We start from the raw sequence: 27,457 nt of genomic DNA, 5'->3' as shown, positions 1-27,457 counted from the left end.
AGTGGCAAAGCAGCAGGTGTGCTGCTTCTTCTAAAAGAGGTGTGTGTGTGTGTGTGTGTGTGTGTGTGTGTGTGTGTGTGTGTGTGTGTGTGAAGAAAAAGAGCAGGTGTCTGACATCACAGTGCTGCACAGACTATTCCTGGCTTTAAAACTCTGAATAGGCTAAAATCTCATGGGGACACAACTTTAACAACAGTGAGAAACAACAGACTCACAGAGACACTGAGGCATTTCCATTACAAATGTCCGCAAATCTTGGTCCATTTTCTGCTAATGTTGAAAAAAACAACACAACTTTGCAATTGCAATGTTTCCATTAAGAAATGAAACTAAAATCACATGTGAGTAAGTTTGTTTATGTGATAAGTCATTAAGAATGATGGCAGCGAAGGAGGTGAACATTTAGAGCAACAAACCCCATTTAGAAGCAGCTACATTTGCTGCGGTTTGAGGAAATTGTCGTCAGTGATTTTACAGAAGAGCTACAGATTCAACACATTGGAATGATACACAACTTTTATTAAATGTGTGATGCTTTGAAGGTTCTGGACATATGGACATATTTAGTCTTTATGGTTAAATAAAATTCACAACAAATCCATATTTAAAGCAAACTTCTGCACCAAATTGTTGGTTTTACAGTTAATTTCAGTGGTTTGTGGTGTAATTATGTTTCAACAAAAAAAAAAGGTTTGAGTGCTTCATCAAAAGGCCAAAATGAATATTCATACTGCTGTCCTGTACAGTATGTTCATTTTTTTTAAGATCAGCACATGAAAAACAACTTCTACCTTTTCTCCTGGAGGTCCAGACTCTCCTCTGTGGCCCTTGAAGCCCTGGGAGGAAGCAGAGGAAGCAGAACGTTAGTCATTTGGCACTCTGGAAGCTTCTTCTATCAAATCCGATTAGTGTTGCTTACTTACAGGGAGTCCCCGGAGTCCAGGGTTTCCTGGAGGTCCAGGTTCACCTTGTTTCCCCTGGAAGGAAAGAAACAAATGATAGAAATGGTGTCAGTAGAGCTTTGCGTCTGTGTACACAATTTAGACCATGTTTTATAGACGGTATTATACCAGATATTGGTTGGGTTAGTTTTGCCTACTTACAGGTTCTCCTGATTCACCTGGTCTGCCATCTTTTCCCATTTTCCCAGGCTGACCCTGAATGTTTACAAAAATGGTCATTCAGCATCTTCAGTTAGTGTAAAATATTTTGTCACAATACATAAAAATGTTCTTTTCCCTTACTATCAAGCCGGGAAGACCCGGTGGTCCTTGGATTCCTTTGAGTCCCTCTTTGCCCTGGAGAAAACAAACACGCCGTGGTCACCAGAGGAAAACAAGAAATGATTAATAGCTGCTATTACAGCGCGTGCTGGCTGACCTACATGCTAGAGGCTGCACAAAATGACATATGGGAAATGAACATTCTGAGAGGAGAATACAGCAAATGCAGCCTAACCTTTTCTCCAGGAGGGCCTGGGGGTCCAACTTGGCCAGGTTGGCCGTCGTTACCCTAAAGAATAAAGATGTAGCATCAGTGAAGGTCAACAGAAATAGAAAACCATGCTGTAGCACCAAATAAATGTGGATTTGCAAAAAATCCCAATTGTGCTTGTTCTGTAAATACTGATCACTATTTATAAAAAAGCTACTTACAGGAGCACCCATTAATCCTGCAGGACCTGGATGGCCAGGGGGTCCTGGATGGCCCTGTGATGAAAGCAGCGGTGGTTAAAACACAGCTACCCAGTTCAGCTGTAGTGTCTTAGAAAAGTATTCATAACTTTCTAACTTTTCTACAATTTGCTACAATTACAAAAAGTCAAGGTTTTTGAATTTTACGTGAGAGACCAATTCCATGTAGTGTATGGCTGCCAAGCAGAAAGGAAATGACGACATGATGTTTACCTTTTCATACAAATAAAATCTAAAAGGGCCCATAAATCCCATCTCACCAATCCAATCTGTCTTCAGAAGCAACCTAATTAGTAAGTGTAGCCCACCTATGTGTTTAAGTTCATAAAGATCAAGGAACACACCACAAAGGTCAAAGGACACACCACAAAGATCAAAGGACACACCACAAAGGTCAAAGAAGACACCACAAAGGTCAAAGAAGACACCACAAAGATCAAAGGACACACCACAAAGATCAAAGAACACGCCACAAAGATCAAAGGACAAACTACAAAGGTCAAAGAACACACCACAAAGATCAAAGGACACACCACAAAGGTCAAAGAACACACCACAAAGGTCAAAGGACACATGGGGGTTAGGTTACAAAACAATATGTCATTCTCCTGCATCTCTAAGATATGCATGTCTACTAAAGCTAACAGCCTTAGCTATTAGCTTTGGGATGTAGAGCTTCTCTAAACTTTAGTATAAGCTTGGAGAAGCAATCAAAAGGTTCCTGGTGCTCTCCACAAATCTGGCATTTGTGAAAGATAAGCAGATTGCTGAAATTAATCCATTAAAAGGCCTATTAAATGTTGGTCAATACTGTCTGCTATTATAGCTGCTCTGGTCAGATGAGATCAATGTAATTAAAAATTAGTACTTCACACAGTCTCCACTGTGGCACCATCATCCCTTAGGGATAGATTTTATCAGGGAAGATGGATGATCTAAAATATAAGAATCTCTAGAAGAAAACCCACTAGAAGACTCATCTAGTTGAACAGTAACCCCAAATACAAACAGAGGTATGGTATATATATTAGGATAAACATATCCATGTTTTAAAATGGCCCAGTCAAAGTCCAGACTGAAAACATAATTGAGAATGAATGCATCAACATGTACAAAGCTGAAGGAGACTGTCAAAGATTTGAGTTTAGGTTGTTCTGTACTTATTCATTCACACTGCTGCCCAGTTTGTCCTTGAATGAATTTCATATTTTCTTCTGCAAATCTCTCTACTGTAATACAGAACAAGCAACCCTTTGCGCTACACTTTTTGTTACTTTTTCTGTGACAATCTGTGTTGCCTTGATGTAGGTAGTTGCAAGCAGGTGTTCATTCTCTGCTCAGACAGAGCGAACGCACATGTCTGCCGTATTGCCATGTGCAGTTTGGTCTGACATTGTTTTCAATAAAGAGAAAGACATACCACCCAAAAGTCTTTCAGATTTTGGTTGCAGCAAAATAGAATTCAGATTCAATGGAGTGAACACAAAGGCAGTATGCATTTTATCTTTTTTTTTTTTTTTTAAGAAAATGTATTCAGTCCACTTCACAATTATGCAATATTTTGCTTTGTACTACCAGTTAACACCCTCCCCCCCAAAAAAATACAATATGTGAGCACTCATGATGAATATACCTTTTCTCCTTTGTCTCCAGGACCTCCAGGAGGTCCTTGATCCCCTTTTATGCCCTGTAGAGAAACAAAAAATCTTTAAATTGCTGTAAAGGAATGTGAGTATAAGTTAAGTTTTGCTAGAGATCTTGATACCATGTCACCTAGTATATGAATTTTCCAACTTATGATTAACTTGTTAGATTCTCCCATTGGAGCAATAAGACTGAGGCCAGTGAGTAAACTTACCTTTGCGCCATCACTTCCAGGAGACCCCTGAAGTCCAGTTGGTCCAGGGGGCCCCTGTAATAGCACAGAAAGCCATCAGTCTCTGGCCAGGCAGACATTGCAGAGCGCCACTGGTGGGTTCTAATAGTTCACCGTTGCCCCCCACAGGAGGCGCAACTAATGATGCAGACAGAGCCTTGCCATCCATCACAGCTACAGTGACAGATGATGCCAAAGCTCGGACCTCATTCGTCACAAAGGGTGAATTTAGTGAAGACACACTTTATAACACAACTCTTAAAGATGTGAAAAGGTACTATAATAGACTTTAAATCGCCAGGGAGAACTTTAGAATTATGAGACCCGGGTAACGGCTTTGTTCTTACCGGATATCCATCTTGGCCATTTTTTCCAGGAGGTCCCTGGTGTCCTTTATCTCCTGGGACCCCTGGTAGTCCGGGCGGTCCGGGCGGACCTGCGGGGCAGTCTGAGCAAATATCCTAAAGATGCCACAGACAGGTTTGTGATGAAGTGGTCAGCCAGGGAATCCATGTGAATTCTTTTCTCAGTACTGTGGCAGAGAATCTCCTTACCTTCAGATTTAAGTCGGATAGATCTGCTGATTTTCCCTGAGAGGCAGCAAAAAGAAAACAGTCATCCACAAAACAAGATTAAAGACTGTATTCATTGGGAATACTTATACTTCTAATAATTATTTAGGGATACAAATAATGCTTTTATCAGTACTAACCAGAAAGATGCTTTAGCAATAAGCAAGTAAACTCAGTTTTCCTGTCTCAGTTAAATGTTTCAGATGGTCATGCAAATGATATTATTAGACAAAGATAAGAATATGTAGTTTTGAAAAGAGGATTTTGTTCAAGGAGGAAAAAAAGTTGGGCAAACAAACCTGGCCCAAGTCGGAAAAGTAATCATCCACCTTGTTAGATCATGAATAAATTGTAACAACACCATTTTTGAGAAAGCTAGCTTTAATTTCATTAGCCACACTCAGTAATCATGGCTGACTACTGCCAGGTCTGTAGAATCAAGCAATCATTCACACTTGATAGTCCAGTGGACTTGGTTCTATTAGGAACCAAAATTGGAACATTGTTACATTTTCAGCTGGTGAGGTTTGCTTTCACACCAAATTGGGTCAAACGCATCAAACCCTTTGAAAAAACTTGTTCGCCTTTCACCTGTTGTGGCGCTGCACCAAAAACCACTGAAGAAAACAATAGGAAAATCTCTGAAGAAGACAATGAGCGCAACTTCCTTCTTCACAAAATGTAAACAAATATGGAGTGATGTTAGCTTTCAGCGGTTGAAGGATTTCTCTTTTGTCTTTGGTAGAAGACCATAAGACATTTTTCCCGCTAGCGCTAGCCTCATGTATTTGTTTTAGTTGTATTCACCCAGAATGCCCTGTACTATAGTCCGCTTCCTGCTTTTGGAGTGGCCTGCTTGGTCCGCTTGGTATTCACATACGCATTTGAATCGCACCAGAGTTCACTTCAACTGAACTGAGACCTTGTTTTTCAGGTGGGCCAGAGTTACATTTTTTGGTCTGATTGTGCATTCACACCTCCCCAAATAAACCTTCACTTAGACTACAGTTAGACTAAAACTGACTACTGACTAGGGCTGGTGTGAATGCACCCTAACCGGGACTGCTTGAAGTAGGCCATGATATCTCCAAAAACAAAACATCATTCACCAGTCTAAAGAACTTCAACATTTACTTGTTCCTTTAACTTTGTGATAAACTGATTGACAGATGGAAACAACTTTTAAACAATGGAATATAGAATAAAATCTGGAAATATAATTTTTTTTACCGTTTTCTTTTTCTGTCCCTATAGACCTTTGGAAAATACTTACATTTATTTCTATACTGTCCAGAATGTGTAGAAACCATGATTCAGAGTTGAACCACCCAAAATAAGGTTAGATCATAGACCTAACCAGCTAAAACAAGAGAATGTTACTCTGCTCAGCAAGGAAAGATCTGAGAGCCCAGAAAGGATGGAATGGGAAATGCTGCACTGGTCTTCCCCGGATGACGGGAGTATTACTCTCTCTAAGGAAAAATGCTAGACGATACTGAAGTCACAGCTCTTTGAGCTCAAAAATGAGAAAACCTACAGATTGAGTCATGAGTGCAAAAGCACTTAACATGCAAACTTACAGGCTCTCCTTGAGATCCCTTTTCTCCTGGCCTTCCTGGTAAACCCTTAGTTTGGAGCAAAAGCAAAAAGTTAAATTTTTAATTAAGGGTTACCTGCCAAATGACAAAAAAAAATATAACATCCACCAAATTCTACAGAACCAGACATGCTAGATCCAAACAACATTTCTGCTGTGAAAGTTCCCATCATTCTTTAGTTATTTGTTAGGGTTAAACTTACATTGTGCCCTGCTGGACCTTGAGGACCTGCAACTCCTGGTTGGCCTCTCAACCCCTGAAAGACAGACACACAAACTGAAGAAGGACAGCAGAAAGACAGACATATTCTGTAATCTTCATCTAGTGAATAACTACCGCAGGTCCTGGTTCCCCATTTTTCCCTGGAGGCCCCTGCAGAGACAAACATAGTAACATATGGATCTCTGCGATTCAGTCCACCGAAGGTGAATCATTTCAGCCCAGAATCATGTTCTTACCGGAGGTCCCTCTTTCCCTTCCCCTGGAGAGCCCCTGTCCCCAGGTAACCCTGGGGGTCCGCGTTGTCCAGGTGGGCCCTAAGGAAAAAATAAATATTATATTTTATGTTTATTTAGCAATGATAAAATACCACAGTACATTTAATGTGGAGCTGAACACCAACCCTTAATCATCAGAGGAGGAAATATACGTATGATTATTTGATAAGTTTACCAAAATAAGCTTTTCTTGCTGTAGACATGTAGGCTACTTGATTGTCCACCAGGTGGTGCTGTAAGCTACACCTTTTGGTGTGGAAGTTGCTACTCCAGGAAAAACTTTCAAAACTAGCTTTTTCCAGTAAAAGATGGGTGTTCAAATTAATTCGAGAGGCGGCACAGAGATGTAAAAAGATATTTCAGTTGAAAATATCTGTTTTCTACAACATATTGATAAATGTCGGATTCTTCAGGGCACCGAGTGAGAATGAAGCTTTCAGTGATGCACAAGATGGCTAAGCTAAATTTAGCAAAGTTGTGTTGTTTGATCACTTTGAGCTGTATCCCTCATGGAAAATGCTGGATTAGGAAATGTGTGGAAGCCTCAGTGTTACGGTAAGATTCTACTTTCACAAAGGAGTATGCATTTTTCTTTTTAATGCTAGCTAAGCTCACTGGTGAGATGCTAAATATGCAAGGTGCTAAACAAAGTTTAATGTGAACCCTGTGTCTACATTGTTTCGAGATTAAATAAAGTACAACAAAATACTCTGGATGCTGTTCTTATGTAATAGTTTTTAAAGAATTGTGACTTGGCAAAAACTAGAGTCACCAGGTGAAATCTTTTATCAGTAAATCTCCATTTTTTTTTCCACCCATGCTGGTATTTCTTTTATGTGAGGTTTAGTTTCTGCAAGTATTAGAATCAGACTTTTAGTATTATGACAATAAAGTCATAATCTTATCAGAAGTTGTAAAATTATGAGAAAAAAATCATTTTAATGAGATCAAAACTGCTACTGATGATAATCTGATGCTAAAGTCATTTGTAAAACTGAGACCAAAGAATAATTTTACAACTACATTAACATTTCATTTTTAATTATTTTGTATGGAGAAATTCCCATAAGGTTACCAACTCATTCTCCAAATATACAACTTTATTATGATAATATTATGGCTTTATCTTTGTAATATAAATATTTCTGTATTATTACAACAATAGTGACATAATATGATTTTATTACTATGACTTTATTCTCGTAATATCACTTTGTTCTAATATTACTATCACCTTATTCTGGTAATATTGTGACTTTAATCTCACATAATTAAGACTGTTCTCACTTAGTCTGAGTTTACTGTCATGCAATCTCTTAATACTATGACTTTCCTCTCATAATATGACTTCATTCTCATTTTATCATTCTTGTAATACTGTCACTTTATTATTATTGTTATTATTCTCATAATAACTTTATTCTTGAAGTGAGCCTGACTAACGTTCAAGTTGTACATTTCCTTATTGAGACTAAACGTTCAGTTTCCACATAGAAGGAATCCAGGTGTGGTGAAGAAGTTGCTGCTCTTGAAAACTTAATTATAAAAATGTTTTTAAATCACTATACCTTGATTCCAGGTAGTCCTTGATTCCCTGGTGGTCCCGGCTCTCCCTGTAGGGTCACAAATAAAAACAAACTGTTTGCACTTAAATTACTTCTTTCTTCTTTTTTTTTTTCCAATCAATAACTTGAGCTTGTTGCAAAAATTTCCGCCAGGCGTGTTGCTCTAGTGGGGCCTCCTGGCAGCGCCTGGCAACTGTAAAACAACAGCAGTTGTTGCACTCCTGCGCTGGTTTAATGCGATGCATCTTAACAATGTCCTTCCTGTTTGCGCCCGCCTCGTCAGCAGGACAGACGCATGTCTGAAGGAACGTGTTGTGGTGTGCAGATAAATCTGCCACTTGGGCTCGTTTTCTGCACAGACAGATGTTTGTGTTACTGTGTAGCTCAACAAGCCCACAGATGTTTACAGGGAGGAAACATGTGGAACACAAAAGGTTCAGAAGTGCAGCATGAACTTAATTTGACTGTGGATTAATGTTCAGATCTTAAACTTACTTAAAGAAATAGCTAAGTTGTTTTCCTTATTATTTATTTTGAAACATACTTTTTAACATTAAAAACTCAAAGTTAATACATTCCTTTGCAAAATTCTTCACATCCCTTCATATTTATCACACTTTTTTATGTTAAAATTAATTTCTACATGTTTTATTAGGATTTCCTGATGTAGACTAAAACAAGGTTGAAAGCCATTTAATTAGCTTTTAATTCTTCACATATACACACGGTGGACCCCCAATCTATTCGCGTATTTTCTTTGGAATGTAACTAAATTATTTGCGCAAAAATCCACCTAGTTGGGGATTATTTTCTAAAATATTCCAAAGAAAATGAAGCCAAGGCTGAAACACCTAGCCACAATGCTAACTGTCACACTTTTAGCTGGCATTTGCTAAGAGTCAGTCCAGGAGTGCCATTTATTGACGCCAACTGGCCGTTCATCCAAGATTGGAAATATGGAAGACTGTAGATGCTAGCTTCTGTGGTAGCACTAAGGTTGTGCTACTACTGTGAATATTATTAAATATTAAGATATATTTGGTGTTTGAACTATAAAAATAGACAGTTATATGTGTTTTTAGAGGGGGTCTCAAGTTTTTTTTTAGACTTAATTGTGGTTGACTGTGGTCAGCTTCCCTGTAATAGCTTCAGGAAAGCATCTCTATATGATGGTGCTACCAGTAGGTGAACCATGTGCAGATGGTGTGTTCAGGGACATGTGTAGCGTTGGTTTTCTACCACACAACACCCTACATGTAGGCCAAAAAGTTTATTTTTCATCAGAACAATTAATTCCACATGTTTGCCTTGACTTGGACTGTAAGCTGGACCTAATTTCATTGTATTTGATTACTGACGCTCTCTATCTAAACTATAATTAGATTCAGCCGAACAGAGGTAAAGATGTCAGATTAACATCTGAATACAAACGCTCGTCACACTTTTCAAATTTTTCTTTGTACAATAATACCATTCTACTAACTATCCTGTGTTGGTCTACCACAAAGAAAAAGCCCAATAAGTGACATTAAAACTTTGCGGTTGTTATACGTTTATGACCGGGACCTTAACACATTTAATTTTGATGAATTATTTACATAGACTTTAATACGTTATAAAATTTAACACAATTTCTCGCATTCCAGCCAGGAAACTTTGTGTTTTGTTTCTGGTACGGCTGTAAATCTGATGCACAAGCAACATCCGCTAACAACAACAATGGATGATAAAGCTGCTTTTCGTTAGCCTACTAAGGGTTCATTTATAATTTAGCAGCAAAAAGATTTTTGAATTGAACATGATGCCTACTTTGTAAATATATGGTTTAATAATGAATTACTGACCCTGCAGTTAACTCAATTTTAATCGGGTCCCACCACTTGATATGATGCATAAATAAAGTTTAATGGCCTTGTATAACCTATAGCTTTTCATTCCTACACAAGCATGTCTAACTTCATGTCCATGCTTTCATTAATTATATATAAAAACAGTAAATAAATGCTAGATGACTCAGCAAAACTGAGGCAACACAAAAATAATAAACAACCACTGAGATGTGGAAGTTGGTGAAACCTGAGGATTAGAAGGACCCATAAAAATGTCAGTCAAGACCAGCAACTTCATTTCAATCGGAGTTTTGGCAGCAGCAGCTTTGGGAGGGTAAATTTGAATTGACAGTTTAATACTGTAGTTTATGAAGAGCCTGGTGCAATTCCAACATCTGTTCTGCACCAAAAAAGTCATTTGATCCATTCTTTGAAATTACATTTAGGTAAAGATTATGGAAAGCAGCCAGCTGAAGACTGCAAACCGACATTGATATGCTGGACCTGTTGTTTCATTTAAAAAGTTGGTTTCAAGACTTGAGATGTAAGCTGGTGAAAATATGTGGGGTTTTTTTCTAGTTTTTTATTGCACAGAGCAGCTGAACCCTCCCAGTCAGCTGACTGGTGGAACTCGAAGAAAATGAATTAGAGTTAATCACAGGGCTGTAATTATTCACAATTCATTATGTTTTAATCGAAAACCAAACAAAATAAGCAAAATGTTCAATTCAAAAACTCTTTTTGCTGCTAACTTATTGAATAGATAGACATATGAGCTAATGTAGAGTCGTGATAGTGAAGCAGAGGAGTGGGAATTGATTGACGTGGACCAGCAAATGGAAGTCATTTTTGCTCTTCATTAAAAAGCATCCTGAAAAGTTCAATGTAAGAAAAATTAAAAGAGAAGTAGTTAACTGTACAAACATTTCTGTGAGCTCTAAAACATATTTTTATCATGATGTGACAGTTTATCATGTTTATTTTACTCACATTTCTGCTAATCTAAAACTGAAATTTAAGCTGCTTCTGGTACACTCAAACATTTCTGTAGATTAAAAACTTAAATTTTACCTATTTTTACCGTATATCTCACAGGCATTGATATAAAGTAGAAAACAGGAAAACCTGTTCAAACTTAACAGAAAATTACTTCATGTTTCTATGGTACATTTACCCCTTTTTTTCTACAGTGTACATTTACTACACTGTAATAAATATTGTTGGAGCAAAAGCACAGATATGCCAGGGTATCTGCTGCAAAACACTCTTGTAACACTTGAAAGAGGAACATCTTGCTGTGATTATTATTAAAAGATTAGCAACTAAACAGATCTAAAGAGTGAAAAAAAATGACATAAATTAATTAATAATCTTACGTTTTGGCCATCTTTGCCCTTCCCAGGTGCTCCAGGAGGTCCAATGATACCAGGCTCTCCTGGTGGGCCTCGGGAACCAGGTTGTCCTGGTTTACCTTGCTCTCCCTATTACAAACGGTTGAATCAAAAGAAGAAGCAACGTTACTGTCTGTTGTGAGCTCTGACAGGGAATCAGGTGCTACAGATCTATTTATTGCATTGTATTATGAATTCAGTGCCATTTCCACTTTTTTCACAGCCAATTTCATCTCTGATGACTGATTTTCCTCCCTGACTCAAAGTTTGAGAGCTGAAATGTGACATCCACTAAGAGACAACACACAGCAGGTGAAATGGGAAACTGGATCATGATGTTGTAGTTTTAATTTCACAGAAGAACCCGGAGGGACAATAAATGATTTATAAAACAAAAAGAGAGCAAACTTTGGACTTGTTCTGCATCACTAATGTGAAAAATCCTCCCTGCTGCTGATGTGGTGAAACAAATTCAAGAACTGGCAGAGAAACAGAGGACATCCAGCCCAGCCCAGACACAACACACTCACCTTATCTCCTCTCTGTCCGGCTGGACCCGGAGGCCCAATGATGCCTGGAATACCCTGTAAAAAATGGGTTGTTTTCAAACTGAATCGATTTTCATGTTGGAAAAGAGATTTGGGGTAAATGTAAAACGCTATTTACCACAGTTCCTGGTGCACCACGTGGTCCCTGGGATCCTGCCGCACCAGGTGGACCCTGGGAATAAGCATAAAAATGTTGACTATATGATTAGAGCGCATTTTATTTCTCAATGGAAGACTTGTTTTAGCCAAAACAGCTTACAGGGTCTCCTACACGGCCGATCTCCCCTGTGAGTCCGGTATCACCTTTTGGACCCTAAAAAAACCGAAAGCTAATCACACACATTTCATACAAAATGATGGAGCTATATAAAAAATACACTATGGGGTTCTTACAGGTGGTCCTGGTTGTCCTTGGAAACCTTGTTCACCTGGTAAGCCTCTTGGACCCTGAAGGGAAACATCGTATTTTAGCAAATCTCCATTGTAAGAATTACAGTAGCTCTAAATAAAATGGGTGACAACTGCTGCCATCAAGTGTTTGGGATAACTGAAATATCACATTGGAACAATCTTTGCCTGCTCTTTCTTCCAGAATTGGTTCATTTCTACCAAACTGGAGGGATTTTCCTGAATGTGAAGGACAAGTTGAAGGTCATTCGACAGAATCTCAGTGGGATTAAAGTCCAGACTTTGACTAATGGAGTCAAAAACCTTCATCCAGGTCATGTTTGAGCCAGGTGCCATCTCACAACAAAAAGCGTTTAGGTTGCCTCAGTCCCTGGAATATTTTCATCCAGACATATTTTCAGGAAAATCTGAGAAGGACCTCTGTGTTCTTTCCAGTCAGACGGGTTTGGCCCCGGAACTTCCTCATGGATGCCAGTAATATCTGACCTCCTCTTGTTGGTGAATCAAGATACTGACCTTACCTGATGACAGCTTTATTTTTTCCACTTTTTGCATGACTACATTAAAAAATAAGTGAGGATACTGTGGAAAAGCCCAATATTTTTTGTCACTCATTTCAGCAAGTGAAACTAACTTACTGTATGGGTTTGTTACATAGAGAGTGAAATGTTTGAAGCCTTTGTTTCTTGTGATTTTGATGATTACAGGATTATAATCATGGGAAAAAAAAAGAAAACCCAAAATCCATGTCTCAGAAGCTTGAAATATTGGAAAAAAGTTGAATACGGGAAACTCATGGTGTTGCACCCTAATCAGCTAATTGACTCAAAATACCTGCAAAGTTTCCTCAGCCTTCAAACGACATTTCCATTACAAATATCTTGCTGATATTTCGTTAATGTAAAAAAAGATTAAAATTTTGCATTAGATAAGAAACACAATTAAAATCACAAATGAATAAGTTTGATAAGTCGTTAAAAATCATGCCTCACCATGATCCTCCAACTACTTCTTCTTTGTGTTTTATTGACAGTTTATTGGAAGTTTTATTTAGTCACATGTTGACCGTGTGACTCGTGTGATGTGAAACAGGTTTTTCCATTGCAGTTTTGTGATATAAACTATTTTTTATACAGCCAAAATAAAAACACCTCTCTCTTCTTCTTGTGGCAACTTTTTTTCTCAAAACACTTTTTTTTTTTTTTTTTGTTTAATTGCCGTGTTTCCCTTTAGCAAATATATTTTCAAAATTGCACAATTATATGGTCAATGGAAACACAGTTAGAGTTGATCAGCAGAACTTGCTATTACTTCTGGGAAAATCAGCCGACTGAGCTGTCATTAAAGGTCATTGCTAAAGAAGCTGGTTGTTCACAGAAAGCTGCATCCAGGCATATTCACAGAAAGTTCAGTGGAAGTAAAACATGTGGTAGGAAAATGTGCACCGGCAACAAAGATAACCTTGAGGGCATTGAGAAATAAAATCTATTTGGGGGAACTTAACAAGGAGTGGACTGAGTCAGAGGAGAGAAAATGACCTGGACTGTTGATCAGTGGTTCAAAGTTCCCTTTTCAGAAGAAAGTAAAGTAAAGTTTGCATTTGATTTGGAAATCAGTGTCCCAGAATCTGGAGGGGAAGATGAGAGACACCAGAAGCACCAATCCATATGGCCTTTTGACTTCTATTGATCTAACCTGAACTTCCATTCCACCTCAGCAGAACCATGCCGTAATTCATGCCAAGTTAGACCCAACCAAATACTCAGTGCAGAGAAATGAATACACTTTCCACAAGCTCAACATTTCTGTTTCTTTTTTTTATCTTTCTTCTCTCATATTCCAAGTAACTGAGACAGGGAATCTGGAGTTTTCATCATCTGTGAGTCAACAGAATTACAAGAAATAAAGGCCTGAAATGTTTATCTCTATGTGTAATAAATCCATGTTATATTTGAGTTTTTCTTTCTGACATGAGTCATAAACAATCTGCCTCTTGGAGTAACTTCAGTAAGTCAACCATTTCTGGAAAGATTCCCCACTAAGACTTTCTGACCCGTTGCAGACTGATAAATGCCAAGAAACCTTTTATCTTGAATTTCTTAGTTCGAGGGCACAATGAGTTACTTTTCTAGGCCGTTTAACCAACTTCATGGTGTCGATTTGAATCATTTCCTGGTCGTACAGGTCAAGCAGTAATTAGCTCCAGGTGTTGCTAGAGGAATTGAACTTCCAAAAAACAGAGCCAGAAGTTGATTTTTTCTCCTTAATAAATGAAATCATCAATCTAAAAATATTTTCATACTCTTTTCTTTTCTTCCTATTCTTTTGGTCTCATATATATTCTTTTGGTCTCATATATATATATATATATATATATATATATATATATATGAGACCAAAAGAATAGGAAGAAAAGAAAAGAGTTTTTCTATATATATAGAAAAAGAAATCTGTAATGGTTGGTAAATAATGTTTCTCAACATTGTGTTACTGATGTAAGAAGTAATATACTACAAAGTATAGTGATTCACACAGGTACAATTTGTTTACAGCATTTTATATTAAAGCTGTACTAATAGTGATGTGTTAAGCTGACATAATATACAAACTAATTAACTGGACGGCAGGGCCGTGCAGAGACCACTAAAGGGGCAGGTGCTCAAAAAAAAATGGGCACATCTAACCGCATTCTAGGACATAATATTAACAAAGCCACACAGCTTTCAGAGTTTAATAAACAATGATAAATTACAAAATTGTGAAATATACAATCAAAGCTACTTTGATTGTATATGTCACTTTGAACTCTGCAGTTAGCTGCTTTATCTCACTGCGCGAGAGGTAATTGCGTCATGCGTCACGGGCAAAAGGTCAAAGGTAACAAGGTGACCAGAGGGCTTATTATGTTTTCACAAAAAAACCCAAAAAAAACCAACATAAAACCAAATAATTTTAGTACATGTCATACGTACGTGCCAGAAGAATGCTTAGAAAAAAAAAAAAAAAAAAAAAATTGACCAAAAGGACACTTGGGGGCAAGGAGCAAAAGGGGCAGGTGCTCAAGCACCCCCTGTCCCCCTCTCTGCATGTGACTGCTGGACGTACACGATGTCCTGAACAGCTTCCAGGCTGCTGAGTTCAGGACAATTTTATATGTTGAAGAAAAATCTCTGCTGACATCTAGTGGATATGTGAGCACATTACTAGATGTGCTTTTTACTATTTTCTTAGAGGGAAAAAAAGGGAAAGAAAAAAGCATCACCGATTCTCCTGGTTTTCCTTGGTCCCCTTTCTCCCCCTTCTCTCCCGGCTTCCCCTGTGAGACAGGAGAGCTGAACGTTAGTTTAAAATTGCAGCACAAAGTTACAGTAGAAAAGTGTTCTTAAGTATAAGTGTCTACTCACCGGCTCTCCAGGCTCTGGGATGACATTAGCAACCTGTCAACACAACGCATCACAGAATATGGTAACTTAAACTGAAGCAGAGACTTGTACTCTACATGAAAAATGGCTGGTGGTCAACTTACGTTTCCTGGAACTCCAGGGAGTCCCCGTGGCCCAACTTCACCCTGAGGCGAGAGACGGCATGTTCACAGAGTCCGCATGGTAACTACCTCAGTGTAGCCACTACAAAGCAACAACCACAGCAGCCATCTTGAAGTGTTTCCCAACATTTACCTTGTCACCCTTTTCACCTTTTGGCCCAAATGGTCCCTCTGTTCCTCTTTCTCCCTTTATTAAGAACAGAAGAAGCAAATAACTGAGTTTCCACACATTTCTGGCACATCAGTTTTAAATATACAAAAGGGAAGTTTAAATGTTTTCATTTTATTGTCAAAAACATTGATCCCCCTCAAACTTTTCTATGTTACAGCTAGAAATGATGTTTACAATACGACTTCAATTGAATTCACAAATCGTTACGATGCGACATCACACGCTCATCTGACCCAACCATTTATGTCAATCAGTCAATCAGTCCAAGGAACAGAAATGGTACTCCTAGATTGGCTGCTTGGCAAACACCAGCCAGTAGCACATCAGTAGCATAATGCACAGATATTTAAGGTTCCCAAGCTGCATTTTACTTCAAATATTTTAGATGTGTTCTATGAAAAAGTTTGCAAAATGGCAAATTTCTGTGAATATTTGGATTCAGGTTCCACAAAAAAATCTGAACACTGAAACACAAACTAAACCATAAACAGGCAGTAGTCTACTCTACTACCTGCTGTTTTCAGGCTGCCCTTACCTTACTTGTATTTGTTTGAAATTCAGTAATAAATAATATGCAAGGTAAAAGCAAATGTATTATAATGCAGCAGTCAACAGCAGTGAACCAGTACTGGTGGTATGTTCTGTTCCATAATTATTGCTCCCAGTCTGTGCTCCAAACTGGGAGTAATAATAATATAAACCCAAACTTAAATCAACTGCTATAACTGATGTTTTTAGTGAGCAGGCTAGTTGCTGTTAGCATCGTGACTTCTCTTACATATTATAACAAGTAATGTTCCACCTAATACTCCAGATAATTTGTCTAGGCTTGGACAAAAGGTCTTTCATCCAGTTCCAATCAGTATTTTGGTGTTAATTCCTACCGGAGTCCCTCTGTCTCCTCGTGCACCATCAGCACCTGGTTGACCGGGGGCCCCAGCTTCTCCCTGTTAAGAAATTTACATGACTTTGTAAAGCACACTTTCTGTTTCAATAAAAGTATCTCAGGTCCTAAATAAGAAAGGGTCTGAACTTACTCTCTCCCCTGGAGGACCTCTTGGTCCAGGAGGCCCTTCATCACCCTGCAGATAAGAGACATAGCCACCAAAATGTCAGCTTTGCACATGGAGAAAACATATGCCACCTCCTGGGGTCACATATAATGTGGTTTCCCTCAGTCTATGTGTGTTCCAGGGATAGATGAAGTAGTGGTACCTTAGGTCCAGGCTTTCCAGGAAAACCGTCTGTTCCCCGTTCTCCTCTGGGCCCCTTTGAGGACAAAAGATCAACATTAAGAGAGCATCCATTTAATCGCAAAAAGCTCTTTACAGATGATAGACAACATGTCACATGTAAGTTTGGATTAAAAATACGCTGATCAATTGCTTCACTTTTGGAAAAGCAATTGCCCCATTGCAGATTCCACGGTTTTGCTTTTCTGTGATGCTGAAATGTTTCAAAAACTACAGAAATCTGACAGTCACATGCTGACAGTTCTGTATGTTTGTGCTTTGATTTTCACCCTCAAAAGCTTCAATGGTCATTTGTGTTTTGTGTTTCCGTAAGCATTTGGCCATTAGATTTGGGTCTGAAGCTTCCTGAACTGTTTATAGATATCAAAAAGTAGTTCTGACACAATTGTGATCAGGTGTTTGAGGGTTAAAAGAGGAATTTTGAGGCTTGTACTGACCACAGAGCCATCAGTACCAGCAAGACCATCCAGGCCATCCTTCCCAGGTATTCCCTTAAAAGATCATGAGATAAATGGTTACAGTGGCTGAGGACAAACTCCAAACCTTTAGTAAAGGTTAAAAAAAAAAACAGAATGACACGTTTTTAGGATTACAAACTAAACTCACAGGTTTTCCTGGCTCTCCTGGTTTACCCGGAAATCCTAGTTCACCAGGTAATCCCTGGGAAAACACACAGGAGGTACTTTAGTGTCTATCAGTTGTACCCAAAACATGTTTATTTCCATAACAATTTCAGAAGGCAATGTTAAACACTGATTTTAGCTCATCACTCACAGGCTGTCCCATTGGTCCTGGTCCCCCCGGTGGACCCGGCGGACCGAGCGGACCCTTAAAAAGAAGGGGAAAAGAAACACTGTTTGAAATGATATTTCATCATGTACTTAACCATTAAATGTGATTTTTTTATTACAATAATGAAAAACAAATATACTTCTCAACAATCATTCAGGTATAGATTATTGAAGAGTAGAAAGTACACCCCAGGTGTGTAGCTTTTATGTTTCAGAACATAAAAATATCCAGGCTTTTACCAAGTTGTAGAGTAATAATAATAAAACTGGTCTCATGGGTGTAAAACACAACAGATTTATTACTCCATATGGCACCCAATGCGACACCTTGATCATTATTTTGAATGGTTGAATACCTGCTGTGTTTATTAACATTTACAATCCAAAGAGCTTTTTCTTTTGTCTTGAATAAACATACATGAGTCTTTAGAATAGTTTTATTCCCCCACCTTATCTCATAAGACATTATGTAGCATGTATTTTCTTTATGTTTATGCAGCCATGAATATATTTTAATCATTTTCAAAAATAGGGTGAATATTTTTTTTCTGAACTGAATTATCCATATTTTAAGGCTTAGAGCCTAAAACAGAATATCTTACATCATTAGTGTCATTTTCTTGAGAAAACTGTACATATCCTTTTGTGGAAATAAATGTACATCATGCATTGCTTTTAAACAGAAAATTGTTTAATTTTTTTTTAATTGTTCTCATGCTATGTATTGTTTGATTTAAATTTTATTAATGTTAGATTTAAAAACAAAGTTAAGAGTCCCAGAGGTTAAAGACCCATGACAGATATGTTCTTGAGTCAATGTTCCCTCATAGAAATGTGAAACAAAATCAATGACAACAAAACTCCTGTATCTACAAGGCAAATCATCATTCCTCCACCACCATGCTTTGCAACAGATAGAAAGTGCATGTGCATATAGGCTGAAATAAAAAAAAATAATAAAAAATAAAAAACACACAGCTGCCTTTAGACCAAACATCTTTTCTTTGGTCTGAATTACATTACCATAAAATTATTGTGGTTTATTCAGATGTAGCTTTGAAAACTTGGAAAGTTTTTCTGCAGTATTTTTTTTATAATGAAAAGTTTTGTAATGAAAAGTTTTCCTGACATTCTTTCCAAACAAACCACATCTTTTCAGCCTTGTTCTAATGGTCCGGTCATTTACTATGCTAACTAATAGAGTGTCAGACAGAGAGCTCAGATCTCTTTTGTTTGTTTTTAATAGAGTTGCTCATACTGATGATGATGAATTTTTCAGCTGCCTTGACTGTCCTACAGTAATATCTTTCTAAATTATTGCATTAATAAGTAGGAAATGTGAACAAGTAACTCTGATAAGCCACTAGAGGGCGGCACGTAGCAGATTTTCCTGCTTGCTTAATCTTGGCCGGTGTTTCTACCCGCAAATAAATTTAGCACATAATCTTGCACAATTTGCTGCTTATGTTTTTTGTCTATGTTCCACTTATTGCAGCAAAGTGTTAACAGACCAAACATTTTGCAGCTACTTATTTAATTAACATGAATTTCTCTTCATTTCCTATAAAACAGTCTGCTACTGATGGTTCAACAGAACTTTAGCTAACCTTAACATTTAAGCCAGTTTTAGCTTAACGAACAAATGTAGTAATTCATACTAAACATAGTGAGTCAATGTTAGCAACATGCTAGCGACATGCTACTGACAGCACTTTAGCTAAGGTTAACAAGTAAATCAATATTAGATACTTGAAGAAGCTTTGACATAACTGTGTAACACCAATTAATTTTATGTAATTTTATGAGATTATAAAACAGGAAAGACTCAATTTATTATGGATTAAAGTGACACAGATTTATGTACATCAACTTTTTAGAAAGAGCATCAACACCAGCCAGATAAAATAAAATGCGCCTGATCTTTTTGGTCTAAAAGGGTATAGCATATCAAATTCTTTGTAAACCATTAGCATAAACTCAAAAAAAGAGAAACCAACAGGATATAAAGTAAACAAAAATATGTACACATCCACATAGTAAAATGTAGGTTTTTACCAGATCCATTGTGACTATTCTGTAATTCCTAAAGTTATCTTGCCACATTTGTTATAAAAGGAAGGAAATTTGTGTAATAACAAGGATTTTGTTCCTACTGGAGGTCCAGGAAGGCCTTCAATTCCCGGCAGTCCATTTTCACCTTTCTTTCCCTGAAAAGAAACAGTGTGGATTAATAAAATTTAATTAAAGAAGAACATCAGTGAGCATTCAATAAGGTTCATATCCACCAGAAACAACTTCCGTCTCAAACCACACAGGGAAGCCTGCGCAACTGGTTTTTTGGGGGGACTTTAGGAAACCACTTCTGAAGAAAGCTGCTTTCATTCAAGAATCATAAAACCTGGAACAGTTTAATACAGAATATCAAGACGTTTTAAATGACATCTACAAGTTTGTCCGTTTACATCAAAGTTGGGGTTTTCTGTGTGAGGAGTGGTTGTTTTCCCTATGCCACACAGCAATGACTACACGCAACTTGTTGAGTTCTCTTTGTAAGAAAACTTTTTTTTAAAAATTAATAGATGAACACAGCTTAATGTACTGCTTGGTAATTAGGATAAATTGGAATCTATGTATGATTGAATTTAAATTACTTTTTTGGCAAACTGCCTCAAAGTTGTGAATTAGAGTTATAGAAATAAACTGAATTGAATTGAGCTGAATTGAATATTGCAAAAGCCAATGATGGCTATATCTGTGGTAAAATAATTAATGAACAAACAAAAAAAGAAACAAGGATAAACTTGTTTCATTTTCTTCCTCTAACTGGAAAGTTTGTTTTTGATACCTTTTCACTCAAAAATAAGCAATAAAAGTATGTATGATTCATATATCGTATCGGGTCAATATCAGCATTGTCCAATACTCAAAGCTGTGATACCGGTATCGTATTGGAAGGGAAAAAGTTTTATAGGGATACTTGAAAGAGCTTTAACTCTTTCAAGTATTAAAACTACTCAATGCCTTATCAAAAGAATTAAATTAACACAAATTCTGAGAAGTACCAAGTAGACTTGGCAAAGTGGTGATTTAATTTAGCCAATTTTGATGTTTACATAATACACAATGATTCCAGCTGGAGTTTTCACTCATCACAGCAGGCAATTTAGCTAATTATTGAATGCTGTTTTGTGACATTAACCAACATTTTTCACCTGATGTGTTTTTCACATTAAGCATTTTAGAATGTCCAACTACCGGTACTAGATGTGGTGACCTCTGACATGTTTTCATTTCCTGCACAGCCTTTCAATATAAAAACAAAACACCACATTATTATCAATTTAGCATGGGATGTCTTGGTGGGATCAAAGCACGGCCTCTCTGAAACTTGGACTGTCCAGCTGAGCAGCTGAGGAGTTTTATTCCAACACACTTACTGATGAGTCAGGTGCTCACAATAAGGTCCTTATGTCTCAATTTCCCTCCCACAACATCAGAAATTCTCTTGCATCTCATTTAAACATCAACTTTCATCAGTTAAAAGTTGTATTCTTGCATATTAAGAGTTTTAATTTTTTTTAAAGAATGATCATAATTTTTTAGCTTAAAATGAGCATTTATCTGGCTTGCTGTCTCTGTACAGATTCAGGAACGTGCAGATTTTATTTCAAAATGTTTTTTTGTTGTTTTTTTTTTTCCATGCAAAGCCAATGTACAAAATTGTCTTTTCATGGTGAGCTCACAAAATAATTCTTGTGCGTTTTGATATTTTTAATGTTAAAAAGACTGAACGTTTTATAAGACTGGAGAAAGCCAATATTGGATATTCTGTTTGGCTTAACAAGCAATACAGCTTTCAGTTGTCGCAAACTCCCTGTAAATATATTAATATGCAGAGTTATTGCTGATTAAAATATTATAATGTGTCTTGATAGCTATGACCTTTTTCTTCTCACAGAAGTTTAAATGACCTTTGTTAAGAGCACCGACAACACTCCATGCCATAACAGAGCTCGGGCTTTTGGCATATTTCTGACAACAATTTGAAAGGTCCTTTTTGTCTTGGGACAGAAGCACTTAGCGTCCATCTTTGGAAAAGCCAAATGCTTTGTTGGACCATAATATATGCTTGGCAAGTTCATATAAAGCTTTCACTTTTTTCCAAAGTGAACATACAATGTGCTTGATAAAAAGGTTTCTCAAAGTAATCCTTTGATTTCAAATAATAAATGATAAGCAGGTACAACCACCTTAAGATGGTCAAAGTTATTATTTAGGAATTTTTGAAGAAGACTGCAGTAATTACATTATTTACATGACTTTGGAGTTGTACTGATTTAAATATACGGTCCATTGTATTAGTTGTTCCTGAATGCCTTAAACCCTAGCTAAGTTTCCTTCAGGACTGCTTTAGCTCTATGTATTTTCTGGTTCAATTCTTCCTTCTATTGCCAGCTGAATAAGAAACTTTAAATTTTGACACATAGCACATATAACTATGTAATAACATTGTTACTACTATGTAACAGCAAAGTAACCACTATGTAACATAGCTACTACTATGTAACAACATAATTACTACTATGTAACAACATAGTTACTACTATGTAAGAACAAAGTAACTTTGTAGAAACAGTAAACATTACTTTATAATGTAGTAATAATTATGTAATAACAGTAATTACATACTATTGTTACATGATAACACTTGTGTGGTCCATTGGTACTTCTGCAGAATTTTGACTCTAATACATTTGTCAGTCTTGCTAATATTGCTGAAAAAGAATATCCATTATATTTTTTTTGTAAAGCCTATTGTGGATGTACATGCAAATCTAAAATGTTAACCTTTATGATGCCTTTTCCTAATACACAATGCAGACACCTCGATCCAGAAAAGATTGATGTTTGTATGTACAAGTAGCTTATACTACCAGATTAGTCACATTTAAGTTCTGTCAAAGTCTTACCATTTGGCCAGGATCGCCGTGCTCACCAGGCAGACCCGGTGGACCAGCAGGACCCTGAGAAACAAATTATTAGTCAGAGTTAATACAGCCTGAGTGGGATATACAGTCAAATAGTCTGTTTTCCCTTGACATCACAAGTCAGAAGCTAAAATGTAATTCTTACAGCTGGTCCTGGTCGACCGTCTGCTCCAGGAGGCCCAGGAGGTCCAGGCTCTCCCTGAAACAAGAGCAGCATATGGGAGTATGAGGTATATAGAGATTTACAAAAATATAAACTAAGGTGGTAGAGTGGCAGAGGCTAGCTGTCTGGTCCCAGACTTCAAAAATGCCACTTTAGAGTTTGTGACGGTACCCAATGCTAATCTTAGGAGGCAGGTATTTGGTTTATTGACTTAATAAGTCCTGCATAAAACTCATTTGGAAATCTGTCTTCACCTAATCACTAGTTTAAGTTCAGGATTTGGACATGGCATTTAGATATCTATCAAAATCACTAAAAAGTTTAGCTGACTGAGTAGACGATGATGTGGGGAGGGCTAGTCAGGTCACAGGACTGGTCAGTATGTGAATCAGTGTGTGAATGACTGAAAGTAGTGTTAAGTGCTTTGGAGTCCTCTGGGCTTGATGAAGTGCTATAAATACAGGCCATTTACCACTGGTGCACAGCATGCTAAATGGTCTGTGCACGGCCATGCTAACTGTATTCCAGCCAGAAACAACTGTTAGCATTGAAGATAAATTCTTTACCGGTTATAGTCTCATCAGTAGAGACGTACTTGCAAAAGGTTTAAACAATACCAATAATCATAAGCTACCATATGCTTACTTATTATAATTCCACTAGAAAGTGATATCTTTTTGTATTTTAAGTTTATCTTATTTTTAATTTGCCTTAAAATTCTGACAGCCAATTTAAAACTCACGCTCAGAATTAGTTTGACCTTTTTTGAAATAAAATTTCAAATAGTATTAGCACATCTCCAATGTTTGTAGTTTTATTTTTATGTACTGTAAATGATGTCGTAAAATGCACAAATACACATGCATATTTTGTTACATCTTTCCATAATTATTCTCCTCAGTTTCACATTCTTTTGTATGCTATTTTTGATAACTGCTAAGTATTTCATGTTAGAATTTTGTCCTTACTGGACAGTACATTATTCTTAATGCTGTTTTTAATATATATTTTAATACTATTATCGTTGTGTGTTCCCAACATTCTGCTTTATATTATCCTTCTTTATATTTCATAAGAACAAAAACATGACTTTACAAGACATTAGCTTTATTTGTTGTGACTTGACTATGCTATTTATTATTAATAATAATTAAGCACAGAAATCTGCTGGAATGCCCAATGAAGTGGATGCTGGTGACAAAAATATCACATAATAATAATCTTTTGAGTTCATGAGCCAAATAGTTGAAATATGCTTCGTGGCAGATAGTAACTTACCCTTTCACCTCGTAGGCCTTCTTGTTGCACCTTTAATAGTAAATAAAAAGTAAATAAATAAATTATCAGAATATTTCAAGTAATGGTTACTTTTACATTTCAAAAAACATTAATGTGCCAGAAAAGCCTGACAACTCACTGATGAGATGATATAAGTGGAAACTTTAAAGTTGCAGTATGTAATTTTAAAAATATATATTTTTACATATTTGTTAAAGCTGTCATCATGTCGTGACAGTATACTATCAGACAGATAATCAGTATAATCTAGTATACTGATTATCAGACAGATAATCAGTATACTATCAGACAGGTGAAGATCGATCTCCTTCACCTGCTACCTGAGCTGCTATTGCTGTATGAAGAGATGCGCCATTTCTGACCAAAAAGCAACCAATCAGCACCCGGAGGAGGGTCTTAGCACTGTCAATCAACCTCATGTATTCGTTGCTAAATGTGCTAATAGAGGAGAAACAACTAGCTATTACAGGGAAACTATTTATCAGGCATCATTGGTGGCTATGCTAATTAGATTTAGCATTCACAACAGGTGAATGCTAAATCACAACAGGTGATTTAGCAACAGGTGCCTGTTCCCTGCTGCAGCGTAGCAGAGAACAAGAGAAGGGGCAGCAAAATGGGCATGAGAGTCAATACACAGAGTGTAATTGACAGCACTAAGTCACGCCTCCTGCCTCTGATTGGTTGTTTCTAGTTATAACTGAGAGCACTTGGAGAATATAGAGAAACATTTTTTTTGCAGATTACCTGTCTCATACTAGAGTCACAACATAGAGATAGTTTCAACAAATATGTAAAAAAAAAAAACAAAACAAAAAAAAAAACTTTTTTATAAAAGTTACATACTGCAGCTTTAATTACATGGTAAATAGTGGTACTTATTTTAGTCTTCTGGTGATAAATAAATATGTACATCAAGCTTTTTTAAATGTCTCCTTGATCCTTATCAGAAAGTGGGTAGAGAACTGACTGCTCAGAACTATTCCACAAAACCCCACTTTAAAAAAATCAAACTCTGAACTATTCATTTAAGCAATACATCAAGCACTCTCAAAGCTTAACCAGCCTAAATTAAATGGCAATCAGAGTTCTACCTCTCCTTTGAAACTTGTTACTCCAAATTAGATAGATTTATTAGGTATATTTTATTACAGACTCAACGTCCACCTTACATAAAAAAAATAATAAATTGTTCACCACTGCAAACAACTGTTAATAACTTCAGCCGTTTTTACTTTTTTGACTTTGTTGATACTCACCATATCCCCAGGTAATCCAGGAAGTCCTCTCTCCCCCTGTGGCAGAGTTCACGCAAGAACAAACACCATCAGGATGAAAATACCCCCATAAATAAAGACCATGAAGCAATGTGATAATAACACAGCTGCTACCGTAATCCATGAAATGAGTCACGTTTAACCGTGTACTTATTGTAAGCCGAAGCAAAGTGGAACTTGTGGTGGACGTATCCTTGCGGGACTGTCTATGCGTGCCTTCTGATGTGTACATACAGCAGGGTGTGGTGTTACAAGCAAATGTGCATCACTGGGAGAATCATCAAAGCCAGTAATTGCAGACAGACGAAACGAACTCCGCTTTTTATTTTCTTAGACAAATGGAGCGAGACGGGTTTGATGGTGCAACGAGGAGACTGAGGAATGTCTGGTGAGAGCAGACTGTAAGCTTGGGAAGCCTTGGAAGATTTCCAGTTTAAAATAATCATATCAGCTTGACTTGTTGACACTATGCTCATGGCAGTATTCTGTATTCCTGAGAATGGGATGCGAATGGCAGCGGGAAGGTGTGCAAACCTTGTTGCCTTTGATTCCGTTTGGTCCAGGCGCTCCAGTCAGTCCTCTCAGACCCTGAGGGACAAAAAAAAAAAAAAAAAATCAGAAAATCTAAATTAAAGTTTCCTTGTAAAAACAAAACCTTGATCATTTGATTAAACTCACATCTTTTCCAGGTAGTCCGGGTTTTCCAGGCAATCCGTCTACACCCGGAAGACCCTAAAATGTAAACAAGGCTTATGTCAAATGTTTTCAAGCAGAGGTAGGAGAAAATAGTTGGATTATGTTAATCATTAAAAAAAAAAGATTTAGAAGATCCAGGAGCCTCTGTTTCCAGGAACTGGAACTGGACTAATACAGGTAATATGCAAGAAGATATTCCACAGGAAACTGTATTTTCTACAATATGTCTGCAGGTCACTGAAGCTGCAGGAGAGTGAGAGAGAGCAGGACTTTCAACAGATAACACAAAGGCTGAATGTTCCTCTGCTGGTTTGTATATTTTTTTAGCTTTCAACTTGGCAGGTTATTGGTATTCTCAGAGTTACAGTAAGGATCTACATTACACAGTGAATTCCAACAGAGAATGGTGTTTTAGTAGTGAAAGTTGTTCTCTCAGTACTCGTTGTTAAAATATGATGCTAAAACCAGTTTAAAATTTGAGTTTCTTTATGTAAAACTACTGCTAGCTACTGCTTTCTCACAAAGTGAGGCAATGGCATCTCTGGCCATAGTATAAAAAAAGAAAAAAAAAAGACTTGCAATCCATCCATCCATCCATTTTCTGAACACCCTTGTCCCTCAGTGGGGTCGGGAGGGTTGCTGGTGCCTATCCCCAGCTAACGTTCCGGGCGAGAGGCGGGGTACACCCTGGACAGGTCGCCAGTCTGTCACAGGGCAACACAGAGACACACAACCATGCACACACACACACTCACACCTAGGGGCAATTTGGAGAGGCCAATTAACCTAACAGTCATGTTTTTGGACTGAGGGAGGAAACCGGAGTACCCGGAGAAAACCCACGCATGCACAGGGAGAACATGCAAGCTCCATGCAGAAAGACCGGGGCCGGGAACCTTCTTGCTGCAAGGCAACAGCTCTACCAACTGCGCCACTGTGCAGCCCTATGACTTGCAATTCTTAGCAAAAATGTTAACTTCAGCTTAATTGCTAAGCTGCTTTGCTGACATATTAGAAACTATTGTCGATACAATCATTGCTAAAGTAAGGTAATAAGTCATTAATATGCTAGTAGTAGCTAACAAGTAAGTCATATTATTAAATAATCAGTTGTGCTAAGCTAGCAGAATCTTATGTGGGATAAATGTCTTGTATCTTTTCTTGATTTGCATCTAATACCTTCTTTGGTGCTTCATTCTGGTGTTCATTTCCTTCCTTCTAAAACCGTACTAATTTGATGGACCCCACCCACAGCAGAAATAAAATAAAATATTTGCTAATATTTATATATATATA

At 37.4% G+C, this 27,457-nt stretch overlaps 1 protein-coding gene across 2 annotated transcripts in view; it reads right to left on the bottom strand.

Annotated features, from left to right (window-relative positions):
* The window catches only part of col22a1 (collagen, type XXII, alpha 1), a 69,937-nt gene that overhangs the window by 9,412 nt on the left and 33,068 nt on the right, over window positions 1–27,457 (bottom strand). For both annotated transcript variants that reach the window (XM_007574319.2, XM_016661914.1), the window contains 37 exons: window positions 26,144–26,197; window positions 26,000–26,053; window positions 25,448–25,483; window positions 24,168–24,197; window positions 22,872–22,925; window positions 22,709–22,762; window positions 19,892–19,945; window positions 17,722–17,775; window positions 17,554–17,607; window positions 17,385–17,438; window positions 16,910–16,963; window positions 16,732–16,776; window positions 16,579–16,641; window positions 15,656–15,709; window positions 15,505–15,546; window positions 15,383–15,415; window positions 15,241–15,294; window positions 11,964–12,017; window positions 11,830–11,883; window positions 11,689–11,742; window positions 11,553–11,606; window positions 11,008–11,112; window positions 7,806–7,850; window positions 6,199–6,276; window positions 6,077–6,112; window positions 5,943–5,996; window positions 5,723–5,767; window positions 4,125–4,160; window positions 3,918–4,031; window positions 3,553–3,606; window positions 3,328–3,381; window positions 1,656–1,709; window positions 1,459–1,512; window positions 1,245–1,298; window positions 1,104–1,157; window positions 924–977; window positions 792–836 (listed from right to left, as the gene is read on the bottom strand). In XM_007574319.2, coding sequence (XP_007574381.1) covers window positions 792–836; window positions 924–977; window positions 1,104–1,157; window positions 1,245–1,298; window positions 1,459–1,512; window positions 1,656–1,709; window positions 3,328–3,381; window positions 3,553–3,606; window positions 3,918–4,031; window positions 4,125–4,160; window positions 5,723–5,767; window positions 5,943–5,996; window positions 6,077–6,112; window positions 6,199–6,276; window positions 7,806–7,850; window positions 11,008–11,112; window positions 11,553–11,606; window positions 11,689–11,742; window positions 11,830–11,883; window positions 11,964–12,017; window positions 15,241–15,294; window positions 15,383–15,415; window positions 15,505–15,546; window positions 15,656–15,709; window positions 16,579–16,641; window positions 16,732–16,776; window positions 16,910–16,963; window positions 17,385–17,438; window positions 17,554–17,607; window positions 17,722–17,775; window positions 19,892–19,945; window positions 22,709–22,762; window positions 22,872–22,925; window positions 24,168–24,197; window positions 25,448–25,483; window positions 26,000–26,053; window positions 26,144–26,197 — 1,995 coding nt within the window. The remainder of the gene's footprint in view (window positions 1–791; window positions 837–923; window positions 978–1,103; window positions 1,158–1,244; window positions 1,299–1,458; window positions 1,513–1,655; window positions 1,710–3,327; window positions 3,382–3,552; window positions 3,607–3,917; window positions 4,032–4,124; window positions 4,161–5,722; window positions 5,768–5,942; window positions 5,997–6,076; window positions 6,113–6,198; window positions 6,277–7,805; window positions 7,851–11,007; window positions 11,113–11,552; window positions 11,607–11,688; window positions 11,743–11,829; window positions 11,884–11,963; window positions 12,018–15,240; window positions 15,295–15,382; window positions 15,416–15,504; window positions 15,547–15,655; window positions 15,710–16,578; window positions 16,642–16,731; window positions 16,777–16,909; window positions 16,964–17,384; window positions 17,439–17,553; window positions 17,608–17,721; window positions 17,776–19,891; window positions 19,946–22,708; window positions 22,763–22,871; window positions 22,926–24,167; window positions 24,198–25,447; window positions 25,484–25,999; window positions 26,054–26,143; window positions 26,198–27,457) is intronic.

This window comes from Poecilia formosa, unplaced genomic scaffold (genome assembly GCF_000485575.1).
Source record: "Poecilia formosa unplaced genomic scaffold, Poecilia_formosa-5.1.2 Scaffold349, whole genome shotgun sequence".
Lineage (NCBI taxonomy): Eukaryota > Metazoa > Chordata > Actinopteri > Cyprinodontiformes > Poeciliidae > Poecilia > Poecilia formosa.
The sequence above is the reverse complement of the archived record's forward strand: the minus strand, read 5'-3'. Positions and strand labels throughout refer to the sequence as shown.